Source organism: Amphiura filiformis, chromosome 15 (genome assembly GCF_039555335.1).
Source record: "Amphiura filiformis chromosome 15, Afil_fr2py, whole genome shotgun sequence".
Taxonomy (NCBI): Eukaryota; Metazoa; Echinodermata; class Ophiuroidea; order Amphilepidida; family Amphiuridae; genus Amphiura; species Amphiura filiformis.
The window spans coordinates 44,434,786-44,461,244 of record NC_092642.1 but is presented as its reverse complement, the minus strand read 5'-3'; the positions used below and the strand labels follow the sequence as shown (position 1 = coordinate 44,461,244).

Sequence of the window (26,459 nt, the reverse complement as noted above, 5' to 3'; positions counted from 1 at the left end):
TCAATCACGTATACGATCCACTCCTCAAAACAAACACATCATCACTTCCGGGAAATGTCAACAAGCTATTTCGTGGGAAAAGCAGTGGACCAAGTCACTTGTAATCAAGCCATCAGCCCCGATGGCAAAAACTAAAGTCGTGAGTACTCATTTAATGGATTTGACAAGCAAAATTGTTTCTATTTATTTAATTGATGTTGATGTGTTTGATGTTACCACTTAATTACAATAGGACATCCAGATGCATGAAAAACAACATTGGTGTCTGATGTTGTATATTGAAATAATCATATTGGACATCTAGGTACAGGAAAAACAACATTGGTGTCTGATGTTGTACATTGAAATAATCATATTGGACATCCAGGTGCAGGAAAAACAACATTGGTGTCTGATGTTGTATATTGAAATAATCATATTGGACATCTAGGTGCAGGAAAAACAACATTGGTGTCTGATGTTGTACATTGAAATAATCATATTGGACATCCAGGTGCAGGAAAAACAACATTGGTGTCTGATGTTGTATATTGAAATAATCATATTGGACATCCAGGTGCAGGAAAAACAACATTGGTGTCTGATGTTGTATATTGAAATAATCATATTGGACATCTAGGTGCAGGAAAAACAACATTGGTGTCTGATGTTGTACATTGAATTAATCATATTGGACATCCAGGTACAGGAAAAACAACATTGGTGTCTGATGTTGTATATTGAAATAATCATATTGGACATCTAGGTACAGGAAAAACAACATTGGTGTCTGATGTTGTACATTGAATTAATCATATTGGACATCCAGGTGCAGGAAAAACAACATTGGTGTCTGATGTTGTATATTGAAATAATCATATTGGACATCCAGGTACAGGAAAAACAACATTGGTGTCTGATCTTGTATATTGAAATAATAATATTGGACATCCAGGTGCAGGAAAAACAACATTGGTGTCTGATGTTGTATATTGAAATAATCATATTGGACATCAAGGTGCAGGAAAAACAACATTGGTGTCTGATGTTGTATATTGAAATAATCATATTGGACATCCAGGTGCAGGAAAAACAACATTGGTGTCTGATGTTGTATATTGAAATAATTATATTGGACATCCAGGTGCAGGAAAAACAACATTGGTGTCTGATGTTGTATATTGAAATAATTATATTGGACATCCAGGTACAGGAAAAACAGCATTGGTGTCTGATGTTGTACATTGAAATAATCATATTGGACATCCAGGTGCAGGAAAAACAACATTGGTGTCTGATGTTGTATATTGAAATAATCATATTGGACATCAAGGTGCAGGAAAAACAACGTTGGTGTCTGATGTTGTATATTGAAATAATCATATTGGACATCCAGGTGCAGGAAAAACGACATTGGTGTCTGATGTTGTATATTGAAATAATCATATTGGACATCCAGGTGCAGGAAAAACAACATTGGTGTCTGATGTTGTATATTGAAATAATCATATTGGACATCCAGGTGCAGGAAAAACAACATTGGTGTCTGATGTTGTATATTGAAATAATTATATTGGACATCCAGGTACAGGAAAAACAACATTGGTGTCTGATGTTGTACATTGAAATAATCATATTGGACATCCAGGTGCAGGAAAAACAACATTGGTGTCTGATGTTGTACATTGAAATAATCATATTGGACATCAAGGTGCAGGAAAAACAACATTGGTGTCTGATGTTGTATATTGAAATAATCATATTGGACATCTAGGTACAGGAAAAACAGCATTGGTGTCTGATGTTGTATATTGAAATAATTATATTGGACATCCAGGTACAGGAAAAACAACATTGGTGTCTGATGTTGTATATTGAAATAATCATATTGGACATCCAGGTACAGGAAAAACAGCATTGGTGTCTGATGTTGTATATTGAAATAATCATATTGGACATCCAGGTACAGGAAAAACAACATTGGTGTCTGATGTTGTATATTGAAATAATTATAATGGACATCCAGGTACAGGAAAAACAACATTGGTGTCTGATGTTGTATATTGAAATAATTATATTGGACATCCAGGTACAGGAAAAACAACATTGGTGTCTGATGTTGTATATTGAAATAATTATATTGGACATCCAGGTACAGGAAAAACAGCATTGGTGTCTGATGTTGTATATTGAAATAATTATATTGGACATCCAGGTACAGGAAAAACAACATTGGTGTCTGATGTTGTATATTGAAATAATTATATTGGACATCCAGGTACAGGAAAAACAGCATTGGTGTCTGATGTTGTATATTGAAATAATCATATTGGACATCAAGGTGCAGGAAAAACAACGTTGGTGTCTGATGTTGTACATTGAAATAATCATATAGGACATACAGGTGCAGGAAAAACAACATTGGTGTGTGATGTTGTACATTGAAATAATCATATTGGACATCTAGGTACAGGAAAAACAACATTGGTGTCTGATGTTGTATATTGAAATTATCATATTGGACATCCAGGTGCAGGAAAAACAACATTGGTGTCTGATGTTGTATATTGAAATAATCATATTGGACATCCAAATGCAGGGAAAACAACACTGGTGTCTGATGTTGTACATTGAAATAATCATATTGGACATCTAGGTACAGGAAAAACAACATTGGTGTCTGATGTTGTATATTGAAATAATCATATTGGACATCCAGGTGCAGGAAAAACAACATTGGTGTCTGATGTTGTATATTGAAATAATCATATAGGACATCCAGGTACAGGAAAAACAACATTGGTGTCTGATGTTGTATATTGAAATAATCATATTGGACATCCAGGTGCAGGAAAAACAACATTGGTGTCTGATGTTGTATATTGAAATAATCATATTGGACATCCAGGTGCAGGAAAAACAACATTGGTGTCTGATGTTGTATATTGAAATAATCATATTGGACATCCAGGTGCAGGAAAAACAACATTGGTGTCTGATGTTGTATATTGAAATAATCATATTGGACATCTAGGTACAGGAAAAACAACTTAGGTGTCTGATGTTGTACATTGAAATAATCATATTGGACATCCAGGTGCAGGAAAAACAACATTGGTGTCTGATGTTGTACATTGAAATAATCATATTGGACATCCGGGTGCAGGAAAAACGACACTGGTGTCTGATGTTACACACTGAAATAATCATATAGGACATCGATATCCAAATGTAGGAAAACAACATTGGCGTCTGATGTTTCATACTGAAATAATCATATAGGACATCCATGTGTAGGAAAAACAACATTGGTGTCTGATATTGCACATTGAAATAATCATGATATTGGACATCTAGATGCAGAAAAAAATCTGAAAATCAAAATGTTACTGAAATAATCATAGGACATCCAAATGTAGGAAAACAACATTGGTGTCTGATGTTACTGAAATATAAATCTTAGGGCATGAAAAAAAAATATTTGTAGGCCTATCTGATAATCATAAAGGACATCCAAATGCAGGAAAAACAACATTGGTGTCTGATGTTACTGAAATAATCATAGGACATCCAAATGTAGGAAAAGCAATATTGGTGTCTGATGTACATTGAAATAATCATTTTGGACATCCAGGTACAGGTGCGGGTGTCCCGCTAGTTGAAATAATCATTATATTGGACATCCAAATGCAGAAAAAACAACATTGGTGTCTGATGTTACTGAAATAATCTTAGGGCATCCAAATGCTTGAAAAAAAACCCATTGGTATGCTTAATCATAAAGGACATCCAAATGTATAGGAAAATAACATTGGTGTCCGATGTTGTACATTGAAATAATCATTTTATAGGAGTATAGGGCATCCAAATACAGGAAAAGATATCAGACAAAGTGGATATTTCAGGTAGGCATTTTCAACATTTCAAACTTACATTAGAGAAAAAGAGGGGACATATCGGTTATGATGATCAACGCCGTGAATATGTGAAGTTGATGTTAATTTTCATGAATTATTATTACATAATCTAGTTCATTTCCAAAAACAAATTAAGTCTACAGAGGACCTATATAATATTATTTCATCGAAATATCAGACACCAATGTTGTTTTTCCTTCATCTGGATGTCCTATTATAATTTAAGGGTCTTTTTATTTTTTCAGTTTTGGTTTCTATTTCTGTTTTCGGTTTCAGATCTCATTCTTATTTGTGACACGATATAGTCCATGGGGGCCAAAGGCGGCAAATTTGAAACTGAGATCAAGGTAAAACTATGGAGTAAAAAACATTCAAATACATAAGAAAATAGACATCAACAACTTCATAATTTTAGAACCAAATATGCTAGACCTTTGGTGTTTTCAGTAAATGATAGACTATTGTATGTATATAATGTAGGCCTAATAACTGCAGTAACTCGTTTTTTGCTAAAGTAGCTTCAATTTTGAATGAAAATCAAATCGTAGAGTAATTGACAGACCGTTGAGAAATAATGTTGGTAGTTAGATGTCAAAATTAACGTTCCACAATCAAGATATCGATAATGTAACAAAACAGTTTTTTCTCAATCAAGATTCTCGAAAATGTTCCCCAAAAACGGGCTTTTAAAATTTAATCGGTACTGTATTTGGTTCTTCCCCATGGCAACATTATTTCTTTGATCGATTTGTAGTACAATACAAAAAAAAAAGAAAAATACGTTTTTTATACGTTTCTTTGTGTATCCTTTTAAATTACCCTTGACCTTAGGTAAGAAAAGAGTTTATCACGCCTAAAAATAGAGAAATGTTTTTGATTTTTTTTTTTTTTGTTATCTGTTTTGGCTAAGTAAAATACAACTTTCACAACTTATTGTAAAAAATGACACACATATTCAAAAAGTTCTAGACTAGACTGTCAATATCTTTTGTACTTTATTACATCAATGTACAATAATATATAATTACAAAAAGTTTGATACCCCAAAATCAAATAAAAAAGGATGCAAGCAGGATCATTGGCTGGAAATGTAGTGACTATTATATTCACATTTTTAACGTAAAAAACAATAGTATTAACTTCTTAGACATAATTTAGGACACCATGCAAGGAGTGCAACTTCTTTAACGACAAACACACACACACGCCCAAAAAGAATTTTCCACCCAAAATTCAATTCGTTGAACCACCTTAGGGAGTGTTCAGAAATACTCTGGTGGGGGGGGGGGGGCTGGAAAATATGTATTTGTTCGTGTGTGCCCCCGAAATTTTATTCACCACCGACCAAGAAAACTGGCTACGCCCCTGTATTTTGGGCTAAAATAGTATTGTTTTTGCGCGCTTCGCCGCAACAAAAAGTCCCAGTAAACATAGGCTTAGATCCTGGGGGGATGGCACATACAATCATCCCCCAATGTTGACGCCTGTATGTGTGTTTCTGACCAAATTAAGCTCATGAATATTTGGCCATTTTAGCCCCCAAAGTACAAATTTTTGCGAGCTTCGCGCGTATTTAATCCACTTTTGCATCAAATTTCATTCGTTTAGCTTCCAAATGGCAAAAATTTTAGCGCGCTACGCACGCATTTGTACCATTCACTTATTCTGTCGTCAAATTGGTAGGCCTACTGGATTCATTATACTTTTTCCATCCCCATCCCCCATGTCAAAAAGAAATCTACGCCACTGCCAGTAAAACCAGAACAATGTATGGTTTACTGGGTTGCATAAACATACTTATGCGTCTTTAAAACATTTGCACAATTCCACATATTTTATGTCAGTGGCATGGATACAATTTCATTGTACATGAATACAAATTTTCGTATCATTAATATGTCCATTAAGAGGGGGGTCAAAAAAGTTTTGGGTTCACGAAGAGGGGGGGTTAAAAAAATTTCGACATGAAAAAAATATTTTCCAGCCCCCCCCCCACCAAAGTATTTCTGAACACTCCCTTAAACAAGTGATCTGTCGTAACGCCACAATTCTTATTAATCTATGTATATGAAACATATATAGTTACTAGGTCCTGGGCCCAGAGGGGGTTCTCCCTGGTTGAAGGTATACTGGGATGTGCCACGGTTTTGGGGTACCTTTTCAGCGATTTTGGTATATCGATGGGTAGGTTTTCATTGGAGACCTATGCGCCCAATTGGGCGTATTTTGGCAAAAGTGCCCTTAAACGCGCACAATTCGGGCAAATTTGGGCGATTTTTGTTGAAAATTGGTATATTGGTGGGTAGCAAAAAAGTAGGTATAGAGAAAGTCAGCATCCGAAAGTCTGTGTGGCACATCCCCGTACAAAATTTTTTGAAGACCCCCCGGGGGTCATGGGTAACACAAGGTCCTAAAATTTGTCTTATGGACAAATAATTTCCTCAAATGAATAAAAAATTAGATCGATACAAACATTGACTAATTTTGATCTAAATTTTAAGAAGTTGCGACAAGATTTTTTACTCTTAAAATCAATAATATGCAGGGTTTATTATTTAGAAGTTGTAAGCATAAATTCCTATCCTGGTTCAAATATTTTGGGTGGGAAATCCAGTGTTTGGACTTGTTTTCAAAAATGGGTCACTCTTTCAAAAATTCTGTAGACACCATTGTATTCCTTGTCTTTGTTACTTTTAAAGATATGGTACCCCGGTATACAGTATACCATATAATACAAAAATAAATGAAAAAAATCCACTCCTGCACATCCTCAATTCTTTTGGGTTCCAGACCAGATTGTGCTACTTTTTCAGTGTGGTGTGTGATTATTATACTATGCCAAAAATATTGCTTCTAAAAGTTCTCAGTATTGTACTTAATTTTTGAACAATGTCTACAGGTATTTCGAGGCTATATAAATCCTCAAAAGTAGATTTTAAAACTGGTCAACAAGAGGCTCGCTTTTTTAACCAAATAAATCATATTTGGGTCATATAGATGTAAATTCACATTCATTTAATACTTCAATAAATGAGGTGTACATGCTTTCATTTACACACAATGTTTTTTTTTCCAACCTAGTTTTGCGCTGTTAAGAAGACACATTTACTGAGAATTGATTATAACTAGGTTTTAGAATCAGGATTAGGGTTAGGACTAAGAAATATTGATATTCTAAATTTGCTAGAGTCCTTTACTGGACATATTTTAGGAACTTATTTATAGTCCAACTTAGACTGGACAGACTATAATAGCAACTTATTCTAAACTCTGTTCAGTACAAGGTGCATGCAAAATGACCCCATCCATTTACCTTTGTTATTTCATACACCATCCAGATATTCCATCTAAAATATGTTGACTGTTGACTCTGTTCTACCGTATATTGGCAATATGACCTTGCCTCATTTGTAAGATCCATGCATTTTGGAATAGGTGCATGTTCCACCTTATACTAGACAGTCTATAAATTCTTAAGACCAATGATATTAATAAATTTCAAACTTAAAGTCACTTTTCTTTTCACACCCAACAATGACCAGGATTTTTTTAAATTCCATATCAAAATGTTACTATTTAGATTGAAACCAGAATAATTGGCATCAACAACTTACAAAATACACAGACCATGTGCAAACACAAAACAGATCAACATCAAAATACGGGTAATTGCAAGGAGGCCCTATCTGCAATAGCTGCCCTATAGACATTTAACAACTTTTGTATTATATTCTGTACATATCACCACCTGGCAGCTATTACAGATAGGGCCTTCCTGTAATAACCCCTTGATACATAACACAATGTTTGACTATGTCTTCCTTCTTGTTATATGGTCATAGATAACAACTTGAATATATTGTTCACAGTCGATAGGTGTCCGTGTTGAGTTATCGCCTGGAGATGATGCCTGCAATTGAGATGAAGATAGAAATAAGATATTTTAAATGAGTGAATAAGAAAATAAACAAATGTGACACGATCAAGGGAAATGAGTCGGATGTCGCTAATATTGATTTTGAGTTATTGGCAAAGAAAGTGTTAAAATTCTTTTTGTTTTATATTGTCTTCAGCGATTGATAAATTAGCGTAACTTCAGAAAGAAAAGTCGTATCAACATGGGGTTTTCAGTTTCTGAAAGTTCTAAATGTCCTCTTTAGAAACATGTGTAAAACTCTTTTTCGACAAGTGCGAGACATGTGACTCATTCCCCTTGATCATGTCACAAATGATAAACAACAAACAAATTTATTCATCAATATGGAAAACAAGTTTGACTTTAAATCAATTAGCAGGGGCATAGCCAGGGGGAACTGATCGACCAACAGAAATTTTTCAGGGATAAAATTGGGACCGCAAAGAGTCAAGTATCCTTAAAATGACTAATAAAAATGAGACAAAAATTGACAAATGGGGTAACTGAAATTTGGCTTTGCCCCCTTATACTAAAATCCTGGCTATGCTGCGGTCAATTAGTTTACTTTAAAACCTGTGAAAAGGGAATTCAAATTGATTTTAAGATCTTCAAGTTATAGTATTGATTTCAATGGATTTAACTTAATGCAGTTACCATATTCAATCTAATTGGCAATTGGGCGCTTTAATATGTAAATAATCAGACGAGGGCGCTTTTTCATATCCCAATTTTGAAAGGGACGATTTTTGACTAAATTTGAAACTGCAATTGTATGTATACTTCAAATCAAAATGATTAAATATGGGTCGTGCTCAAACCATGAATTTTTATGCAACCAACCAGTCAGAGCTAACTATAATAAATACCCTAAATTACTATCCCCACCCCAAATTATTGCCTCAACCAAACTTCAGTGAGTATCACTTACCTTTGGGTCAACATTGAGAATCTTACGATCCCTCTTATTCTTGAAGAGCAAACCTGATGCATTTTCAGCTATTACTTGATAGTTTGGTGTTGGGTTGGATGTGGAAGTTTGTGTTTCCCAATTGTAAAAACTGTGCAAAATAAAAAAATATATTTGTAAATGACAATTTTTTAAAAGAATTAGTAATTATGCTATTATAGAGTGTGAAATTTGGGGCATTTATAAATATGTTAAGGGGACTGCCAATTCTGCAATTTCAATAAATTTGAGACCTGGATGATAACATTGAAATATGTTTTATTTGTGTGGATGACTCTGGTTAGCAGTCTCTGGTGTACAACAAAATTTGATGCATTATGTAAACAAGCAAAATCTGTTTGGACATTTGTTGATAAATGCCAAATTTGTAGAAAATCCAATATAAACTTTACCACTACTGCATGTATAGGTGTAAAATATTATGAGCTATTTGGATTACCGGTACTTTTTTCATGTTATTAAATTTTGACTTTTCTGCAAGTAAAATTTACTGGAAAACTCATCCAATTTAAACCATGATGGCAGTAGGTTATATGATATGCACTGTTGTTTAAATATAACTGAAAACAAGGACCCCAGAATGCCTGTTACATAAAATGTATCTCAAAATATGAGTGACAATTATTACAAACTATACATTATGAAATACATTACCTTAAGTCTGATGGTCTTGGAAGAAGCCTTTTTCTACCAGAAAAATAAGGTTCAAAGTCCTCTGTTTTCAGTCGATGTGCATAGTCAATATATCCAGAAATCTCTTGCCCTCTTGAGTTCTGGTCTCTGATAAAAATAATGGATGTCATCTTCCCGCTTCTATTTGCCTCTTCACGCTGGGCAAGTGCCCTCAAGAATGTGTTTTTAAGTTCTTTTCCTGAGCTAGCTAGTGTCCTATAAAAAATAGGAAAAAACAAAAATTAAAAATCAATCACATGTATACATGCATGTATAGTCATAGTTTATAAAACACGTTTGTAAAATTACATTGGTGTGCAATATGACATTTCAATTCACCCACCGTGATATTTGCAGATATCTACATAAAGAGGAAGACTCTTTTTTCCCTTTGGCTTTCAACTGTCTCAGTGGGGAGTGGGGGCCGGGGGGGGGGGCAAAATTTTTAAAAATTGGGAAAAGACAAAAAATTTCCTGGTTCCATTATTTTGACCCGGTAATTTGGGTGTGATAAGTACACATTTTTTGATAGTCTGTACATGTAAACTCTTCACGCTTCCAAAAAAGGGCTTGATAGGGACAATGTTTGTGCATGGCAATCAAAATTTTGGTTTAAATCTTACTTTTGTTGGCTTCGTTTTGATAATCGACTTGCTTCTGCTGCTTGTTTTCTTGCCTCAAACTCTTCTCGTTTTAACACCTCACCACTACCTCTGTAGCCCAGTTCTACAAGTTGTCTGGCCAGCTCTTCATCCTGAAATAAAGAGTTGAAAAACAAAATTAAATTCTATTGGTATTCCTGCTTTTTAAAAATTTGGTAATGAGCTTCTAGTTGCGTAGTCCTCTAAGGGCATTATCACATCAGGCACTTTTGATGTAGGGACGTGGAGTCGACCCTACATCGAGACCACTTCCCCATGTAGTGTGAACACAAAGTAAGTGGATTCGACCCTACATCAACAATGTGGAACGAAACTACCTGGTTGAGGTAGTTTCGACCCTATGAGGTGGGTTAAATTTCGTAATGTGAACGCGATAATGTGGAGTCGATCCAGATCGACTCCACATATACCGGAATTGGCTGTGGTCGTACGGGCCGTTATGGTGAACATCAATGGAACAAAACGAACTGTATTCACTGGAAATTGACTTCATGACATTTAGATGCTAAAAAATAATTCAGTCCACAGCATGCTCAACATAAGCTTACATAAATTACTTGTTTTACGATCAGACAGGCCGTGTTACGGGCAATCCCAAATAAATGGCCTATGCTTCTGCTTCTCTGGGGTGATGGCTTTATGAAATTTGGTATCTTACGTATCTATGCTGCGTGGTAACGGCGCTTTACTTCTGGGTCATTCTAACATCCGGGTATGTGGATTCGCTCCACTTACGTCATAACCCACTTTCGATGTAGATTAGCTTGGTGGTGTGAACGCGAACTCAATGTGGATTCGATGTGGATCGACACCACTTCACTACCTAGGTACGAACCCACATTGTGTAATGTGAACACGCCCTAAGTCAGACCTTTAAAATGTCAAAAAAGTTAGGGCTGAACTCGGTGGGAAGCTGTACTCGGTGGGATAGAGTCAGCTTTAAAAATATGTTTACTACATGTATGTACATCGTATGTATAGAATAAAAAGTTATGTTCATTCTGAATCACTGGTGGTGCAATAATAATGTGTACCCAAGGGTGCATGGTGAATTCTCAAAATGGTCTGCCAAAAATTGCTTGCTTCCTTTGGCTGTGCCAACAAAATCTTTGCATACCCCCTCCTTTTGACATGCAAAAAAATCTTTCCCCCCCCCCCCCCTACACAAATCACAATCAATGGGAACCCAAATTTAAAACCTGAAATTGTCTTATCACGGCAAATAAAACTGGTGGTGCAGTGAGTCTGACTGCTTAAAAAGCCATAAGGGTAATGAAATGATTAGTCTCCCATCACATTTTTTCAGTGAAATATGAGGTCATGATTTCATTATTCATTATTTTTGAAAATTTCATTATTGTCAAAACTTTCATTTATATATGTATATGGATACAGCTATTACCTATATTGTTGTTGATTGATAAAAGACTAGCTCAAAACCTGATGCTAAGATCATCATTACAGACATTTTGCAACAGATTGAGAAATGAGTTGAATTTGTTTAAATTATTAAAATGAAAAGAAATTTGCAATTTTGTAAGGCCAAAAAAAAAAAGGTTTGCCTCAAAGCTGGCGCGCGCATTTGTAAATTCGTGAGATTTGGAAAAAAAGAAATGCGGATTTTTTTTTTAATTTAAAAAAAAAAAAAAAATTAGGCGAAAATCAGATTTTTTTCTCCAAATACGAAAGTCGGGAATACAAAAAAATAAAAAATCGCATTTCGCATTTGTTTTCAAACCACTCGTGAGCTTTGAGACAAACCATTATTTTTTTTTTGGCCTAATCACTAGAAATATGATGAGGTGATCCTTAAATTTCCATTATTTACCACATCCTCTACCCCTACAACTAAGAAAACTGCTGATTAGGGCTAGGCCAAAAAAAAGATGTTTGCTTGCCCTCAACCGACCGACCCTAATTTTGGAATCAGAAAAAAGTTTTTTTTCTATTTACTGTACAGTGTACAAAAGAATACCGACCCTAAGGCCGTGTAAAATTAATATTTTGGTTCTCGTCCCCTCCCTCCTCAATTTCTGGGATTTGTCAGATTTTTTTATTTTTTTTTAGATTTTTCAATTTTTTTAGACTTTGGAATGATTTATGAAATCTTCATGTACATATAAATAAGTTTATTAGAGAACAAGCATCACTTCCAAGTCTTTTGTGGTACTCTAGGGGTTTATCCTCAGAATCTCACATTTGAAAAAAAAAAAGGGCCTCATTGTTTCCTCGAGCACTGTTGGAGAAGACCGAAAACTACTGACAATGCTAATTTTACATTGAAAAAAAAAAAAAAAAAACACCTCCTCCCTCATCAATTCATGAAAATCCTCTGGACGAGAACCAAAACATTAATTTTATACGGCCTAATTTTGGAAATTCCTGAAAAGGTTTTTTTCTTTTCAAATTTTTGCATTCTGAAGATGTAAAAAAAAAATTTAATTAGAGCTTTTTTGTTCAATATTTTATTTTTGGATGTTTTGTAAATAGTTTAATAAATAGTTGATTCATTTTGACACCAAAATTGTCTGATTTTCCATATTTTGAGCCTTAGGCTTAATTAATACAAACAGTAGAGTTTGTTAGGCGTGGGTCCGTGTGTGACACAGTCGCTGTGATGTGACTCAGCGTGTCATGTGTGTGTGTTTTAACTTAATCACTGTCATGCTGTTTATCATGTTTATGTGTTTATCATGTTTAATTGTTATAAGCTTACCTCCAAGTAATACAAATCCAACGAGGTTATTTGCGAATCGAGAAATTCTTCATATGTATTAAACTCTGTAACAATATTGTCACTACCAGGTGTTACTTCCTCCTCCATTTTGAATGAATACAGATGTGTTTATGCTCAAATTTGGTAAATTTTCGAAACTAGAAATCTAGAATTTTTGCCAAACCAAAACAGTGCCGCGCAACAGTCAAAGGTCAACAATGAATTCTACCGCGGTCAATAAAATAACTCTACATTTATGTTCCTTTTGAATGGCTAAAAACAGAATACCTCCTTTAAAATCAAGTTTTATAAAATTAAAGTTACCATAAAAGCAATAATTTTTGGTTATAGTGATAGAAAACGTCAATTTTATTAATTGCGGATTAATATAGGAAAATAGTTGTTGCTAGGCGACAAAAAGTTATTTACATCCTCTTTCACATTGTTGATTATTTTATCTGATTATTTGATTATATCTAGAGATAGAGTATAAATCGTAGCTAAATATTATTCAAAGCTCATTAATATATAAGTTTTATCGACTGATTAAATTTATTGGTAAATTGTTCTCAAATTGATTTAATATTATGTGCACTTTGGCCCTAATTAACATAATTGATTGTCACCTGGGCGACTGTGTACAGGTGCATGTATGCAGCATGTGTCAGGTGGAATTGCACTGTTTACAAAAGTGATTGGACAGCTAGCAGTGCAGTGTAGACTACGCAAATTGCAGCAAAGGTAAGAATCGTGAGATAATATTTTTGAAGATGTAAAACAATAACTGAAGCCATGGCATGCATGCATGCCTGGCATTGGGCTTGGCACCGGGGGGTACTCAAGTTTGGTTTTGGTTAGTGCCGTACTATTACGCTGACTTTCCTATTCGGAGAGGATGTCAATTTCGACATCCTCGTCTGTTTACAAACAGAGAGGTAGACAAAAGGAATACAGGACACTTCGCCCACAATGCACTTCGCCTACACGCAATTTCGCCTACACGCCATTTCGCCTACGTGCCATCTCGCCCCCTAATTAGCTATAGCGGCAATGCGACGCAATGGCATTGTGGATGTATACGATCGATGCGCACAGGATGTGTGTGTATTCAGACCGTACTATCAATGATGTATTCATTAAATCGCCCCTATTGAATGGACGAGAATAGGCCTAGTGACCACGTCCTGGTGTAGTCTTGAGAATAGCGATATAGGTGGATGATTGTTTTTAATGATCGTGCTGTGGTGATTTGAAGTTGAGAAGTATAGTTTTATTTCCCCCTCACCTAATTTAGCTAAAGCGGTAATTAGAATAGTAGCTCAGTATTGCGTTTCCGAAAAGTGCATCAAAATTTAATAGGCCTACGTTTTTATGTTTCCCTACGGTACCGCTTTTTAGTCTTTTGGACTTTTGCATGTTTTCTAATTCTTTATTGGGTAATTTGTAATATTCGTCTTTTATATTTCGTAATGGTTTTTTTTTTTAGTGTTTGGCTTTGTTGCTGTTCTTGGTTCTTGCTATAATTTGTTATGTTGTTTAATGTTTATTTGTTTTGGATTTATTAAAGCTTTGTCTGAGTGGATTTTTGGTTATATTTTCAATTTAGTTTTTTCCTTTAATTAGTGTACTGTTGTTTATGACTTTCTTTGTTTGGTAAATTAATTTCTTTGTTTGGGATAGGCCTATGGCTTTTTGCTTGTTTTTGTTACGTTTCTAGTTCTATTTTGGCTCGGTTTGGGTTAGTTATCCTTTTCTTTATTTTGTACTGTTTTGTAGCCTACTATATACTAATTTGGTACGATCGTATTGTTTTTTGTTATTATGCGTTTTTGTTTGTTTTATTTTGTCTGTATCAATTAATGTTATGTCTGTCTGTATTTTGTACTGTTTCCTTTTGATTTTGTTTATTTGGTATTGTTTTCTGACATGTTTGGGGGTTGGGTTTTTGTTGTCCTATTTTTGTTTTTCCGTTATGTTTTTCTTTAATTTTTTTTTTTTTTTGCGTATATGGTTGTGTGCCATGAATTGGGGGCCAAATGCGTTACATACTATAAAATTGAACAATTTACATGTTTTTGTACTTAAACTGGTCTAATTCATAAACTGTTCATCAAAACCCTGTAAAATTATATATCACTGTAAAGCTTAGAGTACCAGGAATGCACACATACAAACAATTGGTCAATATATAGGGTGCCACAAATGTCATATAGGGTGGAAAAGTTGAATTTTGGTTCAAAAAGTATACTTTTTTGCTCCTCTCTTATTTACTAACATAAACACCTGTTCTGCTAAAACCTTTTTAGATGTGCTAATATCATTGTAGGCTTTCTAAAAAAGCAAACTTGTAATGATGAGTTATGTTGCCTAACTGAGATACAGGGTGTTCAAAAGTCGTACATAATTTTTATGATTTTTATTACATTTTCAATCAAAACAATTTTCCTCCATGCCTCACACAAAAACCAGTGGCATATTTGAATTCCTCATCAAATTTCCATCCAAAAAATGTAAACTTTTACAGCAGTGGGGTAACTCCTTCAAGAAATATGACCTTCAGAACATTTCGGAGCATAAATGAATAGTTAACACAGTAACGTATAGGAAAAGCCTAGAACCCATGACACAGAATGCAACACACTTACAACAAATTAACCTAGCTTGGAGTAAAACTGGTCAAATTGTAATCTAGACATCAATACCAAAACAATGGTACATAATCCATCTCAATACCTTGCTCGGTTACAAAGTTGCAGTAAAAAATAAATTTGGGAGGCACAAAAAATCAATATTCCCTATACTTTAACACATGCCTCAACCGTAGGCACCTCAACCGTAGGCACCTCCACCCCTGACTCTGCATCGTTTGAATTGCAATATCTCAAAAGTATATACAGTGTGAAGTTTTTACTTTCCACAATTTTAGCTAGATAAATTAGCAACAAAATGAGGCCAAAGCTAGCTCAGTACCCCTCTCCATTCTTGAGATCTGGGACAAAACGTCCCGAATAAAATGAAAAAATGTAACGCCTCCACCTTTTCCTATACCCCAATTCATGACGCACGACCATATGCTTTTCTTTGGTCTTGCTTTCTTTTGGATTTAGGCCTTTTTGTTCTATTTTTATGTTTGTTTTTCTACTTTTTGTTATGTGTTATGTTATTGTTTAACTTCTTATTATTATCTTTTGGATGGATTTCCGTGGTTCCTGGTGGGTTGTTGTTGGCATCTGAGTCTGACTCGCGGTAGGCCCTATCTGATCGGTTTGGTTTGGGTCCAAGTTGGTCTTTTATAATTTTCCTTTAGCTCCCGATAATAATATGATCTGCGAACTAATACACATATTGTAGGCGCTGGAATGAAATAGCAATTTTCTTCGTTTTACCTCATTTGTTTGGCTCGAAATTAAAAGGGGATAATGCGATCAGTACGAGCTATCAGTGAAAACTATAAATAGGAAGCTATTCTTTATGCAAATCACACATTATTGAAGGACCACTTCGTATGAAATGGGGATGTTTTGTGTAAGAAAATAATGTATCAACAAAGTAATTATATATAAATATAACATATTATTGTCTTTCTCGTGTGCCCACGGACAAACAAAGTATTTAAACGAATTTAAAAATATGCATAATATTGTACTAGTCATATATTATAATGTAAGAGATGCTTTTGTATTTGTGTTGTGTATGTTATTTTTTATTCTTTCTATCTTTTTTTTCTCAAGTTATTTGTCTTTTGTCTTTTGTCCTGTTTAAAATAAATGCAAAATGAATAAAAAATTTTTTTTTAAAGGACCACTTCATATAACTTCCAAATCTGGGAGTTTGATAAACCTAGATTTGGAAGACACGTAGGCCTATCATGTGCACTTTATTCATGCATATCGTATAATTTATACGGGTGTTGAGACTTTGCTTTATAAAACAAACTGATAATGATGATTTATATGTTTAAGCTAGTACTCTATGTCGTACTCAATGCTATTATTTCCCGGTATTATTAACCGTCTCAGCTTTTTGATAGTCCGAGTAGGACCTTTTTTTCTTTATAGTTACCAAACTCAGACTATGATCACTACTAGAATCTCACATTGCGTAAGAGAGACCATGAAGACGAATCGCGAAAGTTCCTTTTCGGTTGGGGCGGTTAGTGTACTTTCACAGTTTATCTTTCTTGACTGGCGAGAACTTCTCTTTGACCGTTCCTCATCAGGGATATCCCTTTTAACAAAGGAGCACCTGCGCATATGATGTAGCATAAACACCGTCATCATGATCTGACTCGTTATAATTAATTGCTTTGGCTTCAAGTATTTAGCATGTATCCTATATAATATATTTATTTGATTCAAATGCAAGTAATGCTTTAGGTATTAGGTATTTTAGTTGGATGGGAAAGAGAAAAAATGATTATAATGGGTGTACTGAAATGACATGTGGAGTCCTTCTTTCTTAAATTTCTTGGTGACAAGCTCAAAGTCGAACCTTCCCCTTATTTCTTAAGTTTCTCTTATTAATTTAGGTGTGCCGAAACTGAGCTGTCAAGAGCCGGGGCCAAGCCATATAGTGTAGGCCTTCGATCGTTTTACATAATACGTTTCAACCCTGATCATGCTGATTTTTTGGCATTGTAATTTTTAAACATGTCCACTGAGTATACATGTACATCAAATTCATTCTGTTTGTAATACATCGGAGCTACCGTGGGAAAAAATTTCAAATAAATGGAAACATTTTGTGTAATAAATGTGTTTATTGATATACGGGCTGTGATTTAATTTGAAACTTCACGTAACTCGTTATTTTCCCCAGATTTGGAAGATGTAGGTTGTTTGGCTTTATATACCGGTACAGGTATGATTCATTTTAAACTTCATATAACTCGTTATTTTTCCTAGATCCTGTTAACACGCGCACCGCATAGGTCTATCAAATACCATGCATGATTTCATTTTAAACTTCATATAAATCATTATTTTGCCTGTTCATGTGCGCACCGTCTAGGAAGCTCTAGGAATAGGTCTTCCCTATCTAGGCTTATCAAACACCCAGATTTGGAAGCTATAATTACTCGGATGTCGTTTGCATGATCAGGCTGGCCATACACACAATTAACACTTGTCTAAAATAATTCCTTCCTTGTTTCTATTATTATATTATCTTTCTTTCATTTATCATGTGTATACCTTCTTGTATATTATATATTATGCACATCCTATTTCTTTACTGATTTCTAACAAACACCCATGATGCAGTCATGGTCCATGGCAAAGCGATTCGACCTTTGTGGCATTAAACCCAGTTAACAGGAAATTAATCCAGTAAATCGATTCAGTAAAACAAATAAGCTCATGCATTCGATCACTAACGGCAACCAGCTTCGGTCGATTACCCCAGCTGCAGCGTGTGTAAACTCTAATTTGCATAGAGGCTGTACGTGAAAATATTGATTGGCTCCAAACAAAGGATTTGAACCGGTGCACGTAATCATGGCGCAGTGCAGTCCATTCAATCAAATGTTGTCATCAACCTATTTGATCGCAGTGCATTGTTATGTGTGTGAGACGAACTGTCGCGGTTGATTGCAATCAAACAAACGATGTCTTATGTATTACTTTGTTCCGTGATGAAAATCGTGATGTTTTATTCAATCACTCTTGAAAAATGTATTTCTTTTGTAGGCCTATTACTTTGTTTTGTGATGAAAATCGTGATGTTTTATTTCATCACGCTATAAAACAAACGATTTCTCATGTATTACTTTGTTTCGTGATGACAATTTTGATGTTTTATTTCATCACTCACGAAAAATTGATTTCTTATGTATTACTTTGTTTCGGAATGAAAATCGTGATGTTTTATTTCATCATCACGCTCTAAAACAAACGATTTCTTATGCATTAGGCCTATATTTGTTTTGTGATGAAAATCGTGATGTTTTATTTCATCACGCTCTAAACAATAATTATAGTTACATGCATTTCAAGAAAAAAATCTTATTAAAACGGTAGGCCCTATGTTGTTTAGAAAAAATGTAGAAAGTGATGATGATGTCGATGATGATGATGATGATGATGATGATGATGATGATGATGATGATGATGATGATGATGATGATGTCTCCAAAAGTGTCCCGGTTTGTTTTTCTTGCCCTAAATCGTATGCGTATCTATTAATAAGGCACTTCAATAATCAATAATCAGTCCGTGACGGCCTCCACTAACTAGCTACTAACTTGGGTTTATGGGCGCTGATATTTTCTGTTCGCTGTCACTTATTTATCGGAAAAGTGCGACCATTTGTCAATCACCTACAGTACCCAATTTCGGCATACTATATCAGAAACTCATCATGATGATTGCCAGAGAATAGTTAAAATGTAGCTTGTACCGTTTTTTGTGGCATCCTTCAGAAGTGAGCGGTCCGATACCAATATTTTCGGTCAAATCTCCATTCAATTAACACGGGAGTTGGCTAGCTATGCCTTGCCCTCACTCATATTTTACAAAAGTGCGACTATTTCTGAACATCTAACCTAGCTGTAATTTTAGGTCATGTTAGAGAAATATATTTGCTAGAAGTTTGGAGAATAGCTAACATATTGGCTGGTTATTTTTCACACAGTGATGTTAACTAGGCAAGTGCCCATTCTTCCAACGTAGATCATTTGTAGGGGTCACGCGTCAATGGTGAGAGCACTGTGTATTGTGTATAGGAAAACGGACAGTAACTGCAGTATGCACCGTCAAACACCGAGAAAAAAATTATAATTCGGATGTATGCGCATAAAAGTAACATTTCCCATTTCCGCTTGATTCTTGAGATGTATTCGTGAAGGGGTGTGTATGGAGTGTTAGGTGGGGGTGTGTGGGTGGGGGTGGGCGCAGGGAAGCGTAGAGAGAACAAATAAACAAACCAAAGTCAATGAGAAAGATTATAGAATTACAGGAGAAAGAAAACCAAACACAGATTCAGTTTTATGCGCGCAAAAGTAACATTTTCCATTTTCGCTTCATTCTTCGAGGTGTGTTCATGAAGGGGTGTGGGTGGATATGGTGTGTGTGCGGGAGTGGACGTAGAGAGAACAAATAAACAAACCAAAGTTAATGTGAAAGATAGAGAATTGCAGGAGAAAGAAAACAAAACACAAGTTCAGTTTAATGCGCGCAAAAGTAACATTTTCCATTTCCGCGCTCAATTCTTCGAGTATAGGGACTAGCTATGTGCGTTGGTTTTTGCCATTCAATCGGGGATATATTCCAATTTTTTAACCTGTAATTGGGGATATACGTAAACGGGATATCCCCGATTTTAAAAGGACTCTATACAGGGTAACAGGGGATACACTCTACAGGGCAAGGGGGTGATGTCTCCATTTGCCCTGTAGAAAGTCAGGAATGTTTGACAATTTCCTAGTCAACTGGGGAAGATCGGGCTCTATTATGTGCCAACTGGGTGTCCCCATTTTCATGGTTACGCAACCTGTGTAAAATGTGTATAGGCCTACAGAAATTCAGCTTCAGTTATCTCTGGTCTTTAAGTAAAACTAGTAGGAGACCCGGGTCCCCGCTAATATAATATATTTAATATTATTATTTGTGGTCATAAGGTATTTCGTGGGCAAAATTGTGCGATAAATAGGAGTAGGATAAAAAAAAGAGGTCTTTCGGGGCAGTTGCTAACAAATGAGGCCTTTCGAGGGAAAACCCCCCCCCCCAAGAGTTCTTTCTGGGCCATATTATAAAATTTAGGACTTTTCCCACAAAGTGGTCTTGGGAGCTGGCCTTTTGCGTGAAAATGATGGGCCTTTGGATGTGTAGGCCTATTAGGTAGCGTGTTACTAATAATATTTGACAAAGAATAACCCCAAATTAAAATTTTACCGAAATCGTATTTAGTATTAACCAGTTTTGCAAACATTTGCAACTTTTTCTTCTTCGCGTAGGCCTACCTCCGATAGGCCTACATCGCAAGCACAAAACATGGCGCGTTGGCCCGTATACTGTTCTCGGGGTCTTAATCAAACTGAGAGCATGACCCGGGACTTGTCAAGCAATCGATCGTACATCAGTGTGTAAGGCATGCGGCCACGCGCGGGGCCCGGGACTTGTCAAGGAAGGTAAGTCGGTGTATTCTGCCATTTTTACGTGCTCAGAATCACGGTACCATGCATTGATTGAACATAATCACACCCGGCGTTTTCGTGTAAGTGGTAGCTAATATCCGCCGCTAACACGCGGTGCAAAAAAAGTCACTGCACAGCACCCCACAAAATATCTCAAAGCTGCATGCTGCTGGCGTTTGTTTTGCTAGTTGTGCGCATTTGTCTTTGAAAAATTTGCCAAATATTCTTTCCCTTAATTGTTTCATTAGGCTATGTCAAAGAAGATCTCTGATTTAATATCTTTTATAGGACTGCAAGTTTTAAAAGTTTTGAACATCTCAAACTTTATTTTAACTGAGTTTGAGTCGGTAAAATGAATGATTCGGTTAAATAAAAATACACAAAAATCGCAATTAGCGCTTTTTATTGCCATATAATATATAAATTATTAGGCCATACTGGCCATAATTAATTTAACACTAAAAAGTATGAACTTATATGAAGTAAGTAAACATAATTTGTAAAATAAAATAACACATTTCAAATACATAATAGGAGCCTAATTGATTCTTTGTTCAATCGTGAAAACATACCTGTAAAAATAAAATACCCCAAGTAAAATACATTCATACTTTCATTACCCTTATGATTTAGCCATAATTCAATGGCTTTCCTTCGTCTTCGTGTGCATGGTCCGGACTTACAAGCACAAAACATGTTTTAACACGGCCCGCAATTACAAATTTTTGTTGCGCACACTACCAAATCCTCCAACAAGGCTGGCAAGTAAAGACTTCGCGGGTATGACATGGGTAAATCAATGGCACTGTGACCGTAGCACGCAACGTATCCAGTATATTCAATTTCCGGGCCATTCCGTGGTTTGGCTGGCGGTGTGCAGGCACGCAGGGGACTTGTCAAGCAAATCGTCGGCAGCAAATACCCGCGGTGTAAAAAGGGGCGAAACGCATAGCACATCAGGCCTCCCTCGCGGTTTGTTTTAAATTTGTCTCGGAGAAAATGGCCAAAATTGATTTTAAACACTTTATCACGTTATCAAGTTATTAAAAGCAGGCTGAAAGTTTTAACAATCAATGGTATCTGGGAAAATATTAAGAAAATTAAGACTGCCATATTTTTCTTTATAATTATCTTCATAAAAAATTATCTTCATAAAAATTCACGTATAACACTTTAACACGAAGTTATCAAATTATAAAAATGCATGTTGAAAAATGCATACACATATTAAAATATTTAAAAATATTGTTATAACCACATCAGCACGGTGTGTTAAAAACCGAACATAATCTACACTTTCGATCTGAGCTGAGTTAATAATAGTCTGACGTTTTATAGTGCATGGTTCATCAGATCATCATTCACAGGCTGATGTATGTTTCAATTCGAATTGGTCTGGCTTTTACAGTACAGTGCCAGGTTTTAATGAGTCAAAACACGAAATAAAATGTAAAAACCCGCTAAGTAGGACCAAGGCCTATTATACATATATTTCCTTCCTTGTCTCTTTCTTTCCTTCCTTCTTTCCTTTCTTCCTTCTTCTATCTTTCTTTCTTTCCTTCCTTCTATCTTCTTTCATTCCTTCCTTATTTCTATCGTTCTTTCCTTCCTTCTTTCCTCCCTTTCTTTCGTTCTTTCTTTCCTTCCTTCTTCTTTTTATTCTTCCTTTCTTTCCTTCCCTTTCTTTCTTTCCTTCCTTTCTTTTCATAGACACTCAAATCACCATCGGCCTGAAAAAGCCGTTCAAATAAGTTTGGCTAAAATTCACCATTTTGGCCGCCATTTTGAATTTTGGAACATAAGGAAGCCATTTTGGATTTCGTAAACTGTCTAAATGACTTTCTCATGTCCATAAACATATATTTAGACACCAAAATCACCACCATTGGCCTTAGAATACATTTTTAGTAATTTTGACCCCCATAGCACTTTGGGCACATTTTTAATTAAAGTGGACTACGGGAGCGTGTTCTACGCAAAATTTCAGTCTAGAAACCGTATCAAACATAAACTACCTTTCGGAATCCCAACCAAAGTGAACACTATTTCCCATCCTCGCGTGAATGAGAGCCCGACTATACATCCGCAATCGCCATTGCAATGCATTGCATTGCATAGGGGGCGAGATGGCACGTAAGGCGAAGTGGCGATAGGCGAGATGCCGTGTAGGTAAGTGCGTGGGGCGAGGTGTCCTGTTTCCAGACAAAAGACCGTTCCGCTTGTCCAAACACACAAGTATCAGAAAGATGGTCCACAATAGCGTGATTCACGTAACATGAATAGGGATTTTAAAAAAGCTGTCAAGTAGAACCATGTGCTTCTTTTGTCCAATTTGCCATCAAGATTTCATATGGAAACAGTTCAGACCCAGAACACGATCATGTCAGAAATTAATAATTTGTTCTGGGACTGATTATTCGGACTAGGTTTTGGTAGGGACGTGCCGCTGAGATTTTGGAAGTGGACCCATAAATATACCAATTTTTCAAGAAATTTGGACCCATTGATATACCAAAAGTCGAAATTTTCGGCCGAATTTAACCAAAATTGTCTTAGTTTTTACAAATTTTCCCAAAATTTTGGGAAAATTTTGAAAATTTTGGCTAGAATAAGGAAAAATTGGGCTGTTTTCCGAAAAAAAAATTGAGAAAATTTTGAAAAAGGACCCATTCATATACCAAAATAGGCTTTGAAAAGGGGGTCATTGATATACCAGAAGGCTGAAAATGCTACCCATGTTTATGCACGCCCCCAGTATGGCCATTTGTACTGAGTACCTCCCGGGCTTGGCATTGCCAGCCCCCCCCCACACACACATGCACTACACAGAAGTTGTATATATGCTAAAACTGCTAAAAAAATTTGGTTTCAATGACGAAGAACTAATTACTGTGTACAAAGGTTATGTAGCGCCCTATTCTTGAGTACGCAGATGTCACCTGGCACTCCTCGTTAACAACAAATCAGACAAAGTCACTTGAACAACTCCAAAGACGTGCATGCAGTATCATTTTAGGCCAGAGATTTACCTCATATGCTGAGGCGGTGCAAGCTTGCGACCTTGAGCGCTTGTCAGATAGAAGAGAAGATCATTGTCGAAGGTTAGCCGAAGGGCTTGCCGACTCAGACCGCATAAAAGATCTTCTTCCTCCATCTAGACAAAGTGCTCATGGTCGCAACCTTCGCAATGCGCACAAATTCACCCAACTGCGGTTCAGAACCTCTCGCTTCCAAAATAGTCCCATACCATATACTTTGTGGACCTGCTAAACAAGTAATGTGTAATTTTTCTTTTTATTCATGTGCTCATTGTATCCTGCATGCACAGTGGCCGTGCAATCAACCCCCTTTTTCTGAAGTGAATTATGCAATGTGTAGCTTTCCTTTTTTTTTCTTTTTTTATTATTTAATGATACGGTACTATTTTAAAAGTGCAATATTAGTTTCTTTAAATGAAATTTTATACCATTTTATGTGTTTTATAGATGTAATTCTTTGTAAATTTATCATGTAATTTGACCTTCGGGTCACCTTTTGATAATAAAATATGAATATGAATTTTTTAGTATCTACTAGCGGGGCCAGAGCCAAAAATGGTCATCACTCAACCTAAAATTTAGAAATTGTCACAGGAGTGAATTTCTCCTCTGGTTTAATAGACTACTAACCAAAGATTATGAATCGGCAAAAAAAAAGTAAAATTTGCCCGTCAATTTCGGACTGCAAGCAATTAAATACACATGTAGCGCCCTCTCGGTGTGGCGGGACGGAATTGTTAAATTTGATTTGACTACATATTTAAAAAAGATAGGATTTTTTTGTTTATGGTATTATATTAGGTCTTCTGTATAGACAATTTCAGCACTAGAAAAAATATCAGTGGACTTTGCAAAAATAAAGAAATAAATTAAAATATGTGTAAAATTCCGTCCCGCCACATTTTGAGGTGATTTTTTTACGTTCTGGAAGGGACGAAAAAAATTTTTTTAGTCAAAACTTTCCAAAATATCAACTATTATGGTAATAAACATTCCTGAGTACACAAAAATTGAATTCATCAACTTTGCTAGACTCAGAGCCATTTTAACTTCTTCTTTTTCAGGCCTTTTGTGGTAGGATGCCAGCAATAAGGCTATTTTTAGGGTCTGTGGTGTAAAACATGGCCCTGCCACATTTTGAGATGATTTTTTAAAGTTCAGGAAGGGATGAAAATTTTCTTTCTTAATCTTAGTTTATATTTTGCAATAATTTTTCATTGGAAGTGAAAGAAAAGACAATTTTGTCAGTTTTAAAGTGAATCAATTGTTTTTTTTCTTGATTTTGACATGGTGGACAAAATTCCGTCCCGCCACATTCCGGCCCGCCACAATGACATGATTTTTAAAAATTAATGAGCGTACTATAAAGAGGGGGGTGAATTTTATAATTCCTTCCATAACAAAAGAAGGATAGTTGAAGTTAATACCAATGTTAGAAACAAATGTTTTATCCCAGTACTTTTGATAAAAATTCAACAAATGTACTGTCTTCACAAATACATGAAGTTTATCATTCCGCCCCGCCACATCGATGAATTTGTGTTACCGTGGCAACATGTTGATTCTTTGGACTATTTTTCTTGTGTGTGAATGTAGTCTATAACTTACTTGTTTATATTAAGAACATGAAGAATCCATAAAATAAACAGTCACAGAGCTACAATTTAAAAGATCTATCAAAATTCCGTCCCGCCACAAACGGGAATTTTGGCTCTGGCCCAGCGGTCACCCGTCTTTCGCGGTTCGTAAATAAATGCAATTTTACAAATGCATCACTTCTTCGTTGTCCCCCGTGTTGTCCCCTATCCTCCCGTTCTTTCGGAGGATAGATCTTTCCACTGATCCCCCTTTAGGTCACATCCCTCTTCTCCCTCTTTGTAGGAAGAGGAAAGTAATCACATCCCACGCAATCCCAAATAAACAGAAATCAGTTGCCGTAGTTCGACCAATTGAAGTAGCTAATGAGTCGGCAGTATCTGAACACATAAAAGGTGACACCCGTATCCAGATAGAAAAGAACAAAGAGCAGAGAGTAAATGGAATAAAGAGGAAGAGTGACGATTCTACCATTATTCCAAACAAAAAGAGAAAGGTTACTGCAAGTAAAAAATCTCTCAAAGTGCAGTTTTCCTGGGACAAAAAATCAAAAGATGAAGGAAGTAACAAGAACTTGGAGAAGCAGACAAAACCACGAACATCGAACAACGTGCAATCAAGACCTATTGTACAACATGACAGATGCAACTCGGAGACCAAAACAGGAACACCGCAAGGTGTCTCTCCAAGTACAAACCAATCAGTTAATACGTATTTGTACTCTCCAGAAGGGGAGAAGATTGAACACAAAATGTTGGTAATTGACGGCAAAATACCACTTCTTTGTCTGACGAAATTGGACAGTAAAGCTATTAGGTGGTAACGTCTCTTGTGATATGCTGGTGGAAGATTCGGTAACTAAGAC

At 35.8% G+C, this 26,459-nt stretch overlaps 1 protein-coding gene across 1 annotated transcript; it reads right to left on the bottom strand.

The window, feature by feature from the left end:
- Positions 1-5,877: 5,877 nt before the first annotated feature.
- Positions 5,878-13,061, bottom strand: LOC140171701 (cilia- and flagella-associated protein 299-like). Its single transcript, XM_072194997.1, has 5 exons — positions 12,830-13,061; positions 10,075-10,205; positions 9,434-9,667; positions 8,741-8,870; positions 5,878-7,806 (listed from the first exon to the last, which is right to left on the bottom strand). The coding sequence occupies exons 1-5, from the start codon at positions 12,935-12,937 to the stop codon at positions 7,708-7,710; spliced, it is 702 nt and encodes a 233-aa protein (XP_072051098.1). The 5' UTR covers positions 12,938-13,061; the 3' UTR covers positions 5,878-7,707.
- Between the last annotated feature and the right edge of the window lie 13,398 nt (positions 13,062-26,459).